At 39.3% G+C, this 16,605-nt stretch overlaps 1 protein-coding gene across 4 annotated transcripts in view; it reads left to right on the forward strand.

Annotated features, from left to right (window-relative positions):
• elf2b (E74-like factor 2b (ets domain transcription factor)) overlaps nt 1-16,605 on the forward strand; it is a 67,857-nt gene that overhangs the window by 27,438 nt on the left and 23,814 nt on the right. For 2 of the 4 annotated variants that reach the window (XM_061988392.2, XM_061988393.2), the window contains exons 2-3: nt 9,588-9,750; nt 9,851-10,085. In XM_061988392.2, coding sequence (XP_061844376.1) covers nt 9,676-9,750; nt 9,851-10,085 — 310 coding nt within the window. In that variant the 5' untranslated portion in view covers nt 9,588-9,675. Of the gene's footprint in view, nt 1-9,587; nt 9,751-9,850; nt 10,086-15,400; nt 15,609-16,605 lie in introns of those variants that run through there. The other 2 variants (XM_061988394.2, XM_061988395.2) reach the window with 2 other exon arrangements.

Below are 16,605 nucleotides of genomic sequence, written 5' to 3' on the forward strand. Positions count from 1 at the left end.
ATATATATATATATATATATATATACCATAGAAACAAAAATTAAACTTTGACAGCATGTAGCTATTTAGTACAGTATGAGCAATGCAGTTTATTAAATATAAATCACATGGAATAGAATGGAAGTCAACCGGTTAAGTTAAGTTAAAGTACCAATAATTGTCACACACACACTAGGCGTGGTGAAATGTGTCCTCTGCATTTGACCCATCCCCTTGTTCACCCCCTTGGAGGTGAGGGGAGCAGTGGGCAGCAGCGGTGCCACGCCCGGGAATCATTTTTGGTGATTTAACCCCCAATTCCAACCTTATGTTGACAACCAGTGTGTGTGTCGACCGACTCATGGAATCTTGGTCCACCATGTTTTAATGACTAAAAAAGGCCCATTTAGGTCGACATACAAGCTTGACCGCTTTTGTAGATTTAACATTTTAGAGCCCAATAAGTTCTTTCTATTAAAAATCGCTCCGTTTATGTCGACAAGTGCTGTAATATAAACTTCATTATTATCACGCACATGTTTTTGCAAAAACAGATTGTGTTTTTAAAAAAAAATCAACACAAGCAAACAAAGAAGGGTTAAAAGGGCAACATAAAAGAAAGTACCACTTACCTCCAAAGCTTTGGCGCATTTAAAGATTAAAGATCCTTTCTTATTTCACTGTAGCCGTTCTTTCATCCTCCTTTACACAATTACAACAAAATGAAACCACGATTGCAGTAAAACATGTCAAACTACCATAGGTTCAAAAATCCTTTATCTCTCATTCTTCTTATGTTTCTGGCTAAAGTCAGAAGTAAATGTGCAAGAAATGGTTGTTTTCGGTTACAATGACCACAGCTTGCAGTATGTTGACAATAACTTACCCCTGATTTCCACAGGATGCGAAACGGCTGCAAACATCATTGTCATGGCGGCGGACTCCTTCCGTTTTTATTCAAGTCAGTGTGGTCGTTTCCACCGCCTGCGGAATGGCATCTGAGTGACGTTGCGAATCCTTGTGTTAAATATACGCATGGCTTCTACTTTTGCCGGTCGCTCCAAAACGAGGGTTCAATTTAGCTAAACTCTGGAAGTCAACTGAACTGCGATGGGGATTGTCAAACGGCAGATGGTGTTGACGTTCCGTGGCGGTTACGTTTAGCTGGCATTCCGCATCCTGTGGAAATCAGGGGTTATAACGACGTGAGTCAACCAGTCCGAGTAGTGTCAACTTAAACAGGTTCCACTGTATCTCTGAAATAGGTGAAAATAATGCTCCGCAAAGAACTTCCTGTTTTTTTGCATTATTTGCGTCTTCAAATCGGGAGTAGTTTTACTTTGTTTTACTATACAGTGAATAACTTCTCTTTATACTTACACTATGTTACTTAAATATCCATTGTTGACTTTGATGGTAGTCATTCAAGCCATGAACAAAAAGAATGTGCTTAACATTGTTTGTAATGGCGCGTAACGTACAAGTCATGCGATCCAGTGCGATTGCTCATGATCCAACTGTAAATGATAACCGCCACCTTGCACGGTATAAATATACAGAATGACTAAAAATATTCCAGAAAGTTGGAAAAATTGTAGTTGCAAGAATCGTAAAGGGCATACTCGCACTCAGTTAATTGTACAGGGCTTACACCCATTTCAAACCTATAACCCAGCACATTTAGTGATTAAACTAATCCAATCTAATCAATTGTGTTGCACAGATGAAAACCATTGTACCGGTACTTGAATGGCCTTCATTTGCACCACGGATGACTAGATGCATGTCAGCTGTATATTGTAAATAAGTGAAAATGTTTGGATATGAGCGTATAACATGTTAGTCTCTATGGTGAACAGCTAGCATAACGTGGAGGTTAGGCCTATGGCGTTTTGTCGCACTGTACAAGGTTTGTACGTTCTGTTTGACAGTAGGGATGGCAATGTTATAACCATAAAGAACCACTTTATGCTAAATAGCTCAAATTTGGTCTCTGACCGCATCACAGTCTCCCAAGCCTTGTCTGCAAAGCATCGTCTGAGTCATTAAGGTGTTGATTGTCAAACTTCAGAAGGGTCTGTATTAGGGTTGTGCTCTGGGCGTGGTCAAAATGATGTCATTATATAATTTGCTTAACAGTCAATAATGCCTATATTTTCTTTTTTAAAGGCTAAAAAATTTACATATACTTAAAAACAAATCTGTGTTATCAGAAATGAGTATTAACAGATTTATTCTTATCGTTTTGCTCTATCTTTATAATTGTTACTATTGCACAATGTTACACAGGCCGTATAAAAGTTGCGGGTGCTGGACTTTCAAATAGGGGAGGCTCATTTTCAGCATACTCTCTAAACACAAGTACAGTCTCCAATTACAGATATCGTATTTTCCGGACCATAGGGCACCGGATTATAAGGCGCACTGCCGACGAATGGTCTGTTTTTGATCTTTTTTGATATATTAGGCGCACCGGATTATAGGGCGCATTAAAGGAGTCATATTATTATTATCCATCCATCCATTTCTACAGCTTGTCCCTTTCGGGGACGCGGGGGGTGCTGGAGCCTATCTCAGCTGCATTCGGGCGGTAGGTGGGGTACAACCTGGACACACACCATAAAAATATTCGTATGTTTAATGCGCCGACAATCCTTCAAGCGGTGCGGCTTCATAGTTTACCAAAGTCGTAGTAAAACATTTTGATATATTTTTGAGCACCGTGTGTAATGTTCTATATTTTCAATGGAACATTTAAAATGTTGGTGTTGTTTACTTGAGACATATTGCAATCATCTCTTATGTTTGACTGCCAACTACTGGTCACACGTATCATTACACTATGTACCAAATAAAATTGCTTCGAGGTGAGTAAGCTCAACCAAACTTATTCCTTACATTAAGCGCACCGGGTTATAAGGCGCACTGTCGAGTTTTGAGGGAAAAAAAGGATTTTAAGTGTGCCTTACAGTCTTATATGCTGGCTTATGAACTTTGCGCCTAGAACAATCCGGATGGTTCTTTTCCTCTTTGTTCCGGAGAACACAACGTCGACAGTTTCCAAAAACAATATGAAATGTGCACTCGTCAGACCACAGAACACTTTTCCACTTTGCATCAGTCCATCAAAAGCCAGCATCTGTGATGGTATGGGGGTGTATTAGTGCTTAAGGCATGGGTAACTTACACATCTGTGAAGGCACCATTATTGCTGAAAGGTACATACAGGTTTTGGAGCAACATATGTTGCCATCCAAGCAACATTATCATGGATGCCCCTGCTTATTTCACCAAGACAATGCCAAGTCACGTTTTACAACAGCGTGGCTTCATAGTAAAAGAGTGTGGGTACTAGAAACAAAGAAACATCGCCTGTCGCTGGATTCTTCGTGGCCTTACTCCCTCGGTGTGCTCTTCCATTAACGTTATTAGATGCCGAATTTTATCACCCATTGTTATTATTCCTTGCAAGCAGACGATCATGAACACAGTAGCCTTTGAGGTCTCCATTCTTGCTTGTGGGGACGGCGTGGCGCAGTGGTAGAGTGACCGTGCGCGACCCGAGGGTCCCTGGTTCAATCCCCACCTAGTACCAACCTCGTCATGTCCGTTGTGTCCTGAGCAAGACACTTCACCCTTGCTCCTGATGGGTGCTGGTAGCGCCTTGCATGGCAGCTCCCTCCATCAGTGTGTGAATGTGTGTGTGAATGGGTAAATGTGGAAGTAGTGTCAAAGCGCTTTGAGTACCTTGAAGGTAGAAAAGCGCTATACAAGTACAACCCATTTATCATTTATTTATTTGTGTTGTTTCTTTGTTCACTTTTCGCGGGCGGGTTGTTGGTTGTTTTGCAGTGGTGGGTGAGGCGCTAAAGTCACCCATGTTTCTTATCAACGTCACCAGCATCCCCAGCCATGTAGTAACGTGAAAAGGAAAAGTCCCGATGGGGAAGGGTAGTTCCTATAACAAAACTCAAGTGCGGTAGTTTTAGAACTGTGTCCCGAGAACTAGTATATGCGGATATATAGACAAACAATCATTCACGCTCACACTCATACATATAGCCAATTTAGAGCAGTGGTCCCCAAACCACAGCCCACGAGCCGAATGCAGCCCGCCAGCAACCACAATCCGGCCCGCAGGACATCCTAAATCATTTTTTGTGAGCATTACACTTGAGATATTGCAAATGTCCTGTCATCTATGGATGATGTAAATGTTTTAGTCATTGACCATGAGCATTACACCATATTACGAGTGCATATAAGTAATATATTGCTGGGTTACAATTACGTGACCCAGTTCAGTTCAGTTTATTTATTTATATAGCACATTTAAAAACAACCCCAGTTGGCCAAAGTGCTGTACAGACATAGGAAAAGAGGCACATAGTGTCACATTTACATTGTAACACAGAAAGATGAATAAAATACAGTAGTAAAATATACCTTTAAAAGAAGTGCAGAATACATCACCTAAAATGTAATAAATAAATAAAAAAGGATAAAACAAGAAATAAAAACAACCAAGATATCCTGTCTAACTGGGTTTGAATGCCAGGGATAAAAATATGTTTTGAGCCTAGATTTAATGTGGCACTTCCAGGTGGTGGTCTAGATTCCCATTAGGCCGAGTCAGTCCAAATTTGGGCATATTTTGAAAGGTTTATAAAAAATAAGGTATTATTATATTTTTAATAAAATGGGATGGAATTAATTAATACACTCTTAAAAATAATTTTTTTGGAAATATTTACACAAGGCTGTCAATTTTAACATGTTAATGCATGTGATTAATTTAAAAAAATTATCACGTTATCATAAATCCATGAAGATTAATCACCTTGTTTGTTTTGACAGCCGGAAGGTGCCGCCCATTGCACAGGCAGTGATCACGTCATGCGCAAGTGTGATGATAGTTAGAGCGGTGTGCTCAGTTCAGTTCAATTTCAGTTTATTTCAAACATGCTTATGATACAAAGTAATGGATCACATATTTCCAGTTGTCTCATTACAGCACGTCCGAAAAGTAGTAGGAAGAAGCTGAGCTTATTTAATCCTACCCCTTTTCATACCATAGCAATTTTATCCCATTTCCTTGTTCTCTGTAACAGAACAGTTAATAAATAAATAATATACCATAGTAAGTAAACAAATATTAAATACATAAATAATCTTTATCTCAAAAGAAGAGAAAAAGGGTTCAAGATGTTCATCATAATTATTGTTCTGTGTACTTTGTGAACACTTGTAGTTTGAACAGTCTCTTAAAGTGAATCATATTGGTGCTCTGTTTGATTTCTTTGGTTAATCCATTCCATCCTTTAATTCCACATACGGATATGCTAAAGGTTTTAAGTGTTGTATGTGCATACAAATGTTTTAGATTTTCCTCCAAGGTTATATTTCTCCTCTTTTGTTGAGAAGAATTGTTGTATATTCTTGGGTAGCATGTTTTAGTTTGCTTTGTACATCATTTTAGCTGTTTGCAAATGCACCAAATCGTTGAATTTTAATATTTGTGATTCAATAAATAAAGGGTTTGTATGTTCTCTATATCCAGCATTGTGTATTATTCTAACTGATCTTTTTTGTAACACCGTTAATGAATGAAGTGCAAATTTGTAGTTGTTTCCCCATATTTCTGCACAATAACTCAGATATATAACACTAGCGAGCAGTAAAGAACATGAAGTGATTTTTGGTCCAGAACATGTTTTGCTTTATTCATTATTGATGTGTTTCTTGCTACTTTATGTTGTATGTTTTTTACATGAGGTTTCCAGTTCATTGTATCAGCTATTATCACACCCAAAAATGTGTTTCCTTTTACTTTTTCAATATCTACTCCGTCTATTTGTATTTGTGTTTGACTTTCCCTTCTACTGTTGCCAAATAGCATTATTTTAGTTTAACTGAGATTCAAAGATTTTGTCAAACCATCTTCTTAATTTGGTCATTTCTTCTGTTATTATTTGTATTATCTTCTGTGTGTTCTCCCCTGAACAAAACACAGTTGTATCATCTGCAAATAATACTAACATTAAGTCCTTTGTAACTTTACAAATGTTGTTTATATAAAGATTGAACAATTTTGGTCCGAGTATTGATCCCTGAGGTACGCCACTAAATATTTTCAGCTCTGTAGAACTGTGTTCACCTATCTTCACGTATTGCTTCCTGTTGGTTAAGTAGCTTCTTACCCACTTCAAGACCAACCCTCTGATTCTATGATTAATTGGGGCGGCATGGCGTAGTGGGTAGAGCAACCGTGCCAGAAACCTGAGGGTTGCAGGTTCGCTCCCCGCCTCTTACCATCCAAAAATCGCTGCCGTTGTGTCCTTGGGCGGGACACTTCACCCTTTGCCCCCGGTGCCACTCACACCGGTGAATTGAATGATGAATGATAGGTGGTGGTCGGAAGGGCCGTTGGCGCAAATTGCAGCCACGCTTCCGTCAGTCTACCCCAGGGCAGCTGTGGCTATGAAAGTAGCTTACCACCACCAGGTGTGAATGATTGATGGGTTCTACATGTAAAGCGACTTTGGGTACTTAGAAAAGCGCTATATAAATCCCAGTTATTATTATTATTATTAATTGTGTCAAATGCTTTTGTTAAATCCATAAACACTGCAGCAGCACATTATTTGCTATCTATTACATTGGTGATCTCTTCCATTATTTCGATTAATGCCATTGATGTTGAGATGTTGGCTCTTCTAAGACAAATCAAACGGTCCAGTTGCGATCGATTGAATGCCCTGAAATGACAATGACCTGGATGAATGAGAACATTCATAGACACCCCACACGGAAATGTTCAAACAGAGGTTTGAAAACGCACACAGCATTAAGTAAAACATTAATAGTGCGTAAAGATGTCAAAATGATGGTTATTTTTACAAGCTTGAACAAGAAATGCATTGAAAACCCGAGCATCTCTACTCAACGTTGCCCATTAAAATTAATTAAAATCAATTTAATTAATTAAAGCTCAATCCTATGATTGATCGATGAAAGTGTAAACACGCGTGAGGGATGTAGTTTCCAAGCACATAGTCTACATGTGTTAATCCAACCTTCTAAAAGTCGAACATGATCTATTTAAGGCAGGGGTTGACAACCCAAAATGTTGAAAGAGCCATATTGGACCAAAAAAAAAAATCTGGAGCCGCAAAAAATTAAAAGCCTCTATATAAGTGTTATAACACTGCACATAAAATACAACCAATAGTACGTTAATGTTAAATCTTACTTGTGAAAAGTAATCCCCCGATTCCTATTTTCAACAGTCCGCTCATTTGAGCAGGAAAACGCTGAACACCATCATCAACATCACCAACATCTTTCTTTTCTACCTGTCAACTGTCAGTTTAGGCTGTTCGCCGGCCCCTCATCACCACTTCAAGATGGCGGCCGAATTTCTCACGTCACAGCAGCCAATGCTGCGTGTACTTATAAGATGTCTATGGTTATAACGTCATTGCAAACACGGCAATCTGTTGCGTCCACTGCAGTTCGCTACCTTATTCATACTTTTTGTCAAGTGATTTTTTTTTTAAGCAGGGTTGCATGAGGTACCTATACATAACGTTACGTTAGTCAATGTATCACACACAGTAACGCTAGACGGCGGTCAGCAGCACCGCGTCTTTTAGCCACCTACATAAAGACAAACAGTCAAATGAAGGTCAGTTAAAATGTATACTATATTAAGAATATGTGTACATATTGCATAGGGCCCTGACATCTAAAAAGTACAACTCTGTTCATTGTTATGTTCATGTATTTGTTATGTTTTTCATGTGTACACACACATCAACACACATACAGTATGAGATGAGATCAATGAGATAAGGTAAGAACAGGATAGAAACTGCTGTGGAACTAGTTACAATGCAATATGCCATGGAAATACAATGTTAACACTTTTGTGCAAATAAGTACAGTTGCACTTGTTTTTTCAAATGTGTTTATTCTGTAAAGGAATTAGTTAAATGTTTAAAATGACTGGTTAATCGTGCTATTATGAAGTGCAATGTCAGCAGTATTTTTTTTCCTGCAATTTCAAATGCACTTCTTTTAATAAGTAAATACAGCGTTTTAAAAGCATACACAATCTGTGTAAATATATTAGTCTGTGGTTAAAAGGACTTGAAAGGACTCGAAACTCAAAATGCAGGACTTGGGACTTGACTTGAGACTTTCCAGTCTTGACTTTGGACTTGACTTGGGTCTTGCCTGTCTTGACTCGGGACTTGACTCGGGACTTGAGGGCAAAGACTTGAGACTTACTTATGACTTGCAAAACAATGACTTGGTCCCACCTCTGCTTATATGTACTGTAAAGTTCAAATTTTAATGACAATAAAAGGAAGTCTAAGTCTATAATGAAGGCAACACATGATTTAAGTGTCTATATTAGTTATATTAGCCTACTATCAAAGGCTGACGCAAGTCTTCGTTGACAGAAATGCTGTATTTTAATTTTTATTATACACATTTTTGCAACATTGGAAATCATTAGTAAAATTGAGGCTTCTCACAGGATGAGATAACTTCTGAAAATTACTGGTTTAGAATGGCCAAAGGTATAGATGTGTGTGTCCAAGTTTAAGGAAACGGCAGGCTGTCTTCTTCTAATGGATTTATTTAAGCTGGGTTTGGAACAACATGGCACACAAACAACTATGAGAAATGCAGCCAATATTACATACAGATGATGTGTCACGAGACAAGCAAATATAAATGAAATACATAGAGGACATATGTAAAGGAATTTAAATTAGCTCAAATATACCTACAAACAAAGCATAATGATGCAATATGTACATACAGCTAGTTTATCCAAGCACTCCAGCAAATCAACAAAGCTCACCTTTGTGCATTCACGCACAGCATAAAATGTTTGGTGGACAAAATGACACAAAGAAGGAGTGGCATAAAACACATCTTTCTGTGGCAGCATCGGAGAAAGTTGTACATGGAAACAAACTACGGATCGTTGAAATTAGTAGGACAAAACATCCATCCATCCATCCATTTTCTACCGCTTATTCCCTTTGGGGTCGCTGGAGCCTATCTCAGCTGCAATCGGGCGGAAGGCGGAGTACACCCTGGACAAGTCGCCACCTCCTCGCAGGGCCAACACAGATAGACAGACAACATTCACATTCACATCCACACACTAGGGCCAATTTAGTGTTGCCAATCAACCTATCCCCAGGTGCATGTCTTTGGAAGTGGGAGGAAGCCGGAGTACCAACAGTGCTTGCCAAATACTCTCATCAGTGAAGTATGTTTAATGTAAACAGTGGGGTTTCTAAAAATTAGGAAGGTTTGTGTCATCTTTGTTTTCCTACAGAAAATGTATTAAAACTCCCCCCCCAAAAAATTTTCTTCATCTTTTTGCATTTTCACACATCTGAAAGAGGTCCAGGGAGCCACTAGGGCGGCGCTAAAGAGCTGAATGCGGCTCTAGAGCTGCGGTTTGCTGACCCCAGATTTAAGGTGTTAACATGCATTTCATAAGCATCTTTTAAAAATGAACGATGACTCTTGTACTTGTTCTCACATTCTCATTGTATTAATTTGTTTTCTTTTCTTCCCAGGGCTTGTCTTTCACTACAGCAGTACAAGCCACCAGGCAGAGGGGCTGTGGAGAGTCACATGACTGCTTATCACTGAGGAACATGAATCATGACCTCAGTGATTTTGGTTGACACTGGTGGGACTGTGGTGGAGTATGTCACAGCTGTGGAAGACCCCCAGCAGGTTGGTTGCTCAGCACAAGAAAACAATAAAACTGCAGTCCAAAACATCAACATGATTTTCCTTAGTGTGTCCTTTTTTTGACTGCGACTGCATGTCCAAGCAGGAGGGGGAGTGTGATGAGGACCTCGAGCCAGAGGGACAAGTGGAGGACGAGTGTGAAGTTGAAGACGTCTATGAAGAGGCAGAGGACGGGAGAGAGGTTGAAAACTGCCCAACCGTTATTGTGGAGGAGGTACCTGGTGTCTGCTTAGCTGAGGCGATGGTGTACAGCGACGAAGCCAACGTCATGCAGGAAGTGGAAAATGAGCAGGATGTGGAGTCAGAAAAGGGGGCAGGTGAGATAGTAATGCTTAAATACCATAATTTCCAGACTATAAAAATCTTTTTTTTTCCCCCTCAAAACTCGACAGTGCGCCTTATTACCTGGTGCGCCTAATGTACGGGATCATTCTGGTTTTGCTTACTGACCTCGAAGCAATTTTATTTGGTACATGTGACCAGTAGATGGCAGTCAAACATAAGAGATACGTGTAGACTGCAATATGGTGGCAATATGACTCAAGTAAACAATATATAGTTTACTAATATAGTTTACAGTATATGTTCCATTGAAAATATAGAACATTACACACAGCGCTCAAAAATGTATCAAAATGTTTTAGTACGACTTTGTACTGAGCTTCAACATACAAGTATTATTATGGTGCGTATAAGGTAAGACATATTATCTGGCGTTTTGTTTCGCAATGTTATGCGAAAGCAACTTTTCTTACCTTCTGGTACCTGCTCATCTGTATTTGGGATCTGCATAAGTCCTGAAAAATTGCACGCGCCCGCCTTTGTAGTACGTGTCGACACCGTAGTCGATAAACTTCTTCTTTTTCTCTATCTTCTTGTTATGGGACATTCATCCTCCGCGGTTGCCATTTCTAATATAAAGTAGTGTAAAGTTCTTACTTATATCTGCAATGACAGCGCTAAAACATACCGGTGTAGTGAGTTTACATTATTCAACCAAGGAATTTTAGTTATTAGAGTGTTCCGGTCGGACGTTTTTTCATGGGACACATTTCCGGCGGATGAGGAGATGCTGCTCCGTTATTGATTGAAGTAAAGTCTGAATGTCATTAAAACAGTTAGCGCCATCTTTTGACACTTCTTTCACTCCCGTCCTTGCACGCTACAACAAAGATGACGGGGAGAAGACGCTGTCGAAGGTGAGCCACGTAAATAAGACCGCCCACAAAACGGCGCATCCTGAAGAGACTGTCAGAAAGCGGCTTGAAGATGATCTGTAAAACATAATCTATGCAACATTTTGACCAAAGAACCACCATTACATGTTATGTAGACCACAGGGAAGTGTTTTACATTTACAAAAAAAATAAAATAATATGACTCCTTTAATGCGCCCTATAATCTGGTGCGCTTTATATATGAAAAAAGTTTGAAAATAGACCATTCATCGGCAGTGCGCCTTATAATCCGGTGCGCCCTATGCTCCAGAAAATACGGTAATATTCACTATGATCATCAATCATTTGCTTTACCTTCACTTCACAGTGTTGGGTGGAGACCCTTTGTCAGCGCTTATCATCCAATCTGTGCTACCAGTAAACGCCCACATTACCACCAGAACCTCCTCTGTTTTCAGGTCAACTATGTAGTGCTTCGGAAGTTCATTTGCAATGCTATCATCTGTGTAACGTTTCCCTGTTTGCAAGTTGTTTGGTAGCTAACACTGTCCTTATGTGTTTGGGCCATCTCATGCTTACCAAAAATGACTACAGCTTTATTCCCGTTCAAGTTTCAGCCAATTAGATTTATTCAGTGTTTGTTGTGTAATTCTAATACAGTGCCAATAAGTTGTGAGCGAAAATATCTTTGCGCGTTCGCATCTTGTGAATCTCCTATTGCCTGACTTCTTTCTTATTATTCATCCTCTTTATAGCTAAAGTTGCCACAAATTGCCCTGTATCCTACTTAGGACACCCCGAGTTTACAAGTCATTTTTTATGAAAGTGCAACAAAACGGACAAATGCAACAGTAACACTCTGAGCAGTTTAAAATATTATATTTATACATCTCTATTTTACCTTATTGGATGATAATGAATGAATGTGATTTACTTGCTGTGGCGGGGGAAACGCTAAGAGTGGGGAGAAAATAATCCTTATTGGCTGAAGTACAGCATTAATAATTCCAGCTTGTAGCCCCATTCCACATCTCTACCGAACAATAGTGGCACGCTGCTTTCGTCTTATTCACTTTGTCTGTTTACGTATTTCACTGTAAAAGTTTGTATCTCCAAATATGAGACTTTGAGGACAGAGGAAGGTTTTCAGACAATGGATTCTCCTTGGCACTATCCCTACCTATGACTCCTGATAGCCAACAGTAAGGCTGCACATGAGCAGACATGTGGCGCTATAAACACTTCCTGCTGCTTACTTTTAATGCACACCATGTAGTACAAACCCCAAAACCAGTGAAGTTGGCACATTGTGTAAATCGTAAATAAAAACAGAATACAATGATTTGCTAATCCTTTTCAACCTATATTCAATTGAGTACACTGCAAAGACAAGATATTAACGTTCGAACTGAGAAACTTTATTTTTTGCAAAATTAGCTCATTTGGAATTTGATGCCTGCAACGTGTTTCAGAAAAGCTGGCACAAGTGGCAAAAAAGACTGAGAACGTTGAGGAATGCTCATCAAACACTTATTTGGAACATCCCGCAGGGAACAGGTGGGTGTCATGATTGGGTATAGAAGCAGCTTCCATGAAATGCTCAGTCATTCACAAACAAGGATGGGACGAGGGTCATCACTTTATGAACAAATGCGTGAGCAAATTGTCGAACAGTTTAAGAACAACATTTCTCAACGAGCTATTGCAAGGAATTTAGGGATTTCACCATCTACGGTCCGTAATTTCATCAAAAGGCTCAGAGAATCTGGAGAAATCACTGCATGTAAGCAGCATGCCCTTCAGGTGGTACTGCATCAACAGGCGACATCAGTGTGTAAAGGCTATCACCACATGGGCTCAGGAACACTTCAGAAAACCTCTGTCAGTAATTACAGTTGGTCCCTACAACTGAAAGTGCAAGTTAAAACTACTATGCAAAGCGAAAGCCAACTATCAACAACACCCAGAAACGCCGCCGGCTTCGCTGGGCCCGAGCTCATCTAAGATAGACTGATGAAAAGTGTTCTGTGGTCTGATGAGTCCACATTTCAAATAGTTTTTGGAAATTGTGGATGTCGTGTCCTCCGGAACAAAGAGGAAAAGAACCATCCAGATGGTTCTAGGCGCAAAGCTCAAAAGCCAGCATCTGTGATGGTATGTGGGTGTTAGTGCTCAAAACATGGGTAACTTACACATCTGTGAAGGCACCATTAATGCTGAAAGGTACATACAGGTTTTGGAGCATATGTTGCCATCCAAGCAAGGTCTTTTTCATGGACGCCCCTGCTTATTTCAGCAAGACAATGCCAAGCAATGTGTTACAACAGTGTGGCTTTGTAGTAAATGAGTGTGGGTACTAGACTGGCCTGCCTGTAGTCCAGACCTGTCTCCCGTTGAAAATGTGTGGCGCAATATGAAGCGTAAAATACCACAACGGAGACCCCGTACTGTTGAACAACTTAAGCTGTACATCAAGCCAGAATGGGAAAGAATTCCACCTGAAAAGCTTCAAACATTGGTCTCCTCAGTTCCCAAACGTTTACTGAGTGTTGTTAAAAGGAAAGGCCATGTAACACAGTGGTAAAAATGCTCCTGTGCCAACTTTTTTTGCAATGTGTTGCAGCCATTAAATTTTAAGTTAATGATTATTTGCAACAAAAAAAAATTGTTTCTCAGTTTGAACATTAAATATCTCGTCTTTACAGTCTTTTCAATTGAATATAAGTTGAAAATGATTTGCAAATCATTGTATTCTGTTTTTATTTATGATTTACACAACGTGCCAAATTCACTGGTTTTGGGGTTTGTAAAAGTGGACGTCTGCACTCCAGGTTGTGACCAATCACAGCGAAGTGGCCATAGTGGGAATCGAGGAGGGCCAAGGGATGGTGCTCATTGCGCAGACCGTTTTCACGGGATACAGAAAATACAAGGAAACAATGCAGATCTGCAAAACTTTTTGCGAGGTTAATCATGCGGAGCCGCTCTATAGGAGTCAAAAGTTCAAATACAAAGGACCTAGAATGAGTATTATCGATCCCTTTTAGAGAATTAATCTTTTGTAAAAGAAAAAAAACCTGAAAAATGTGTCAGCCTATATAATGTTTATATAGTATTTTGGTGTATTTATTGGTGAATTAAAAATATATTTGGGAAAAATTATTAAGTAAAATGTGATACATTGCCCCTTTTAGCGTGGTTTGATTGTAGAGTGTTTTATAAACACAAATATAATAAATATAAATAATAATTGTTTTGCTGGAAAAGGTTTAAACACCCCTGTTTCTTTGAGTATATAATATAAATGATTATATGGAAAAATGACAAACGTTAGATCTGCATCTCCTCATCCAACGCACCAGCTATTTACTGAAGATATGCAGCGCCATCTTGTGGACAAGGTGCCCAATAAGTTTCTTTTTTTTAAAGTTAAACTTTCAGTCAATTTGTACAACTGTAATGGCCCCGAGGGACAAGCGGTAGGGAATGGATGGATGGATGGATAATTAGAGAATGCAAGTGATGCGTAGTTGACATACGATTAAAAGGGAGTGTTTATTGTGCTTTCTTGTTCATTTCATTCCATTCTTGTCAGTCGAAAATGTGTAGTATAGAAACATGTTTTGTAAAATGGTATTTTGGTTTCCGTATATAAACCAGGAGTGCCCAAACGTTACTGAAGATAAAGGATTTGTAAGGTATTTTTTATATGTTTACATTTGTAAACTAGATCAAATTATTTTGTTTAATTTTAATCTACTTTTTTAATTTATTTAAATTGTGTAATTACTTTGCACACTTATTTTTAGTCTTTAGTTCCAATTTGGTATTCATGTATTTATTAATTTTTTTTACAACGTACCGGAGGCCATAAAAAAACAGCTGCATTGTCCTTCCTTCCGCACTTTTGACACTGGTCACATAAACGTGTATTTTAATTAATTTGAAAGAATATGTTCATATTTTCGAGAAGTTAATAAACTCAGGTTAAAGAAAAATCCAAATAGATGTTTTAAGTATGGAGGTTTTTTTTTTTTTTTTTTTTTTTTTTTAATTTATTGAACAACAAACAAATTTATAATTCACACAACAACAACAAGGAAAGAAAACAAAAGCAAATACAGAGAGTATTAAATATTAATAAATAATAATAATAAAACATATTTAAAAGACAAAATGGGCTACCTGAATCACTTAAAATGTTTTTAACGAAGATATCAATTTAAGGGCTTTTGTACTCTTAATCCTTCTCCAAGATTTGATTGATAATTGTAAACCATTAAGCCAATTAGAAAATGTAGGCCTTACTTTCATAAATCGACATTTAAGTAGAATTGTTTTTGCCTGGAGTTAACTTTCCAATGTGTAGAATAGTGTAAAAAAAGTTACGTCACTGCCGCTTTTAGTTGACGTCTTGACCACACACGTAAAGGGAGGCCAACGGAAGGATTTCCTGTGTCGGCCGCGGATGAATACCTCACTGGCGTCGTTACGTGTCCCCATTTGAATTTGACAATTTCCTCTGCGCGGCGGAGTGATTTGAGATAGTTGCTTCCCATACAATTGAGTGAGAAGTCAATGTGAAATCTTCAGCAAGGGGAAACATGGCGACTTCGCAACTCGAGGGACATGCAAACCAGCTCGATCTACTCATTAAAGCCGGTAATGTATCGTTTTGTACTCGTCCAGCCCGGTCTGAGAGTTACCGTACACGCAAGGCTCGGGTCGCTCGGGTAGACCGCGCTGGCTCACTCCGCAGAGGAGTAATGGAGGACTATCAGGAAGTGATCACCTTGCTAGCAACCTGCACGGCTTTGCTAACGACTTCTGCACGCACATTTAGAGGGGAAAAACATCCCGCAGCTCCCTTTATTCTGCACGATTAGCCGCCGATGTGAAGGATTGTGACTGTGCATGTGAGATTAGTAGATGTGTGCGACGCCGTGTTCTAGAATAACGGGTGTCGGCTCAGGAAAACCAGGAAGTGCAAAAAAGTGTTGTCTTTCCTGCGCCTTTGCCACGCTGTCTGCCTGCAAGGACATGTGGTTTTAGTCTCCTTACTTTAAATATGGCATATTCGACCACATGTTGGCCTTTTTTTTTTTAAACATTATCGCTCGATAATGTTAAGTTGTTTTTTTTCCACTGCATGAGACTTTTAAAGTATTTGTGGCGTGATTACGTTCATACGTTTCCTACAATTTCCACGTTTATGGTCCTTCGGTGTTTAATTAATTCACTTTATCCATATTATAGTTTGACTGATGGTTGCAAAAGTAGTTTTTGTGTATTTTGGCGATTATTGAAATGTTTCTATTGTTTCCGTTATCGTGTTGTACAGCGTGTGGTCACAGCGTGGGTTGGCCTTGTCGCTTTTCCCCCTCTGAGTCCGGTGTTGAGTGCGACTATATGTTTTAATGCTGTCCAAACTGTCCGAAAGTTACATTTGAAATTGTATTTTGTGCTGAAATGCGTCCAATTCGTCGAATTTGCCAACGTTTTAAGTCCTATTTTGATGGCGGAAGCGTTCTCCGGAGGGAGGAGCTCGTATTTTGATTGACACGCCTTTTGGCGAATGACGTTCGTTTAGCGTAATTACGTCATTGAAGGGTGGGGCTTCAACTGAAGCTCAGCCAATTGTAGGTGCGATGGGTGTTGG

This window comes from Nerophis lumbriciformis, linkage group LG27 (assembly GCF_033978685.3).
Source record: "Nerophis lumbriciformis linkage group LG27, RoL_Nlum_v2.1, whole genome shotgun sequence".
In the NCBI taxonomy this organism is placed as follows: domain Eukaryota; kingdom Metazoa; phylum Chordata; class Actinopteri; order Syngnathiformes; family Syngnathidae; genus Nerophis; species Nerophis lumbriciformis.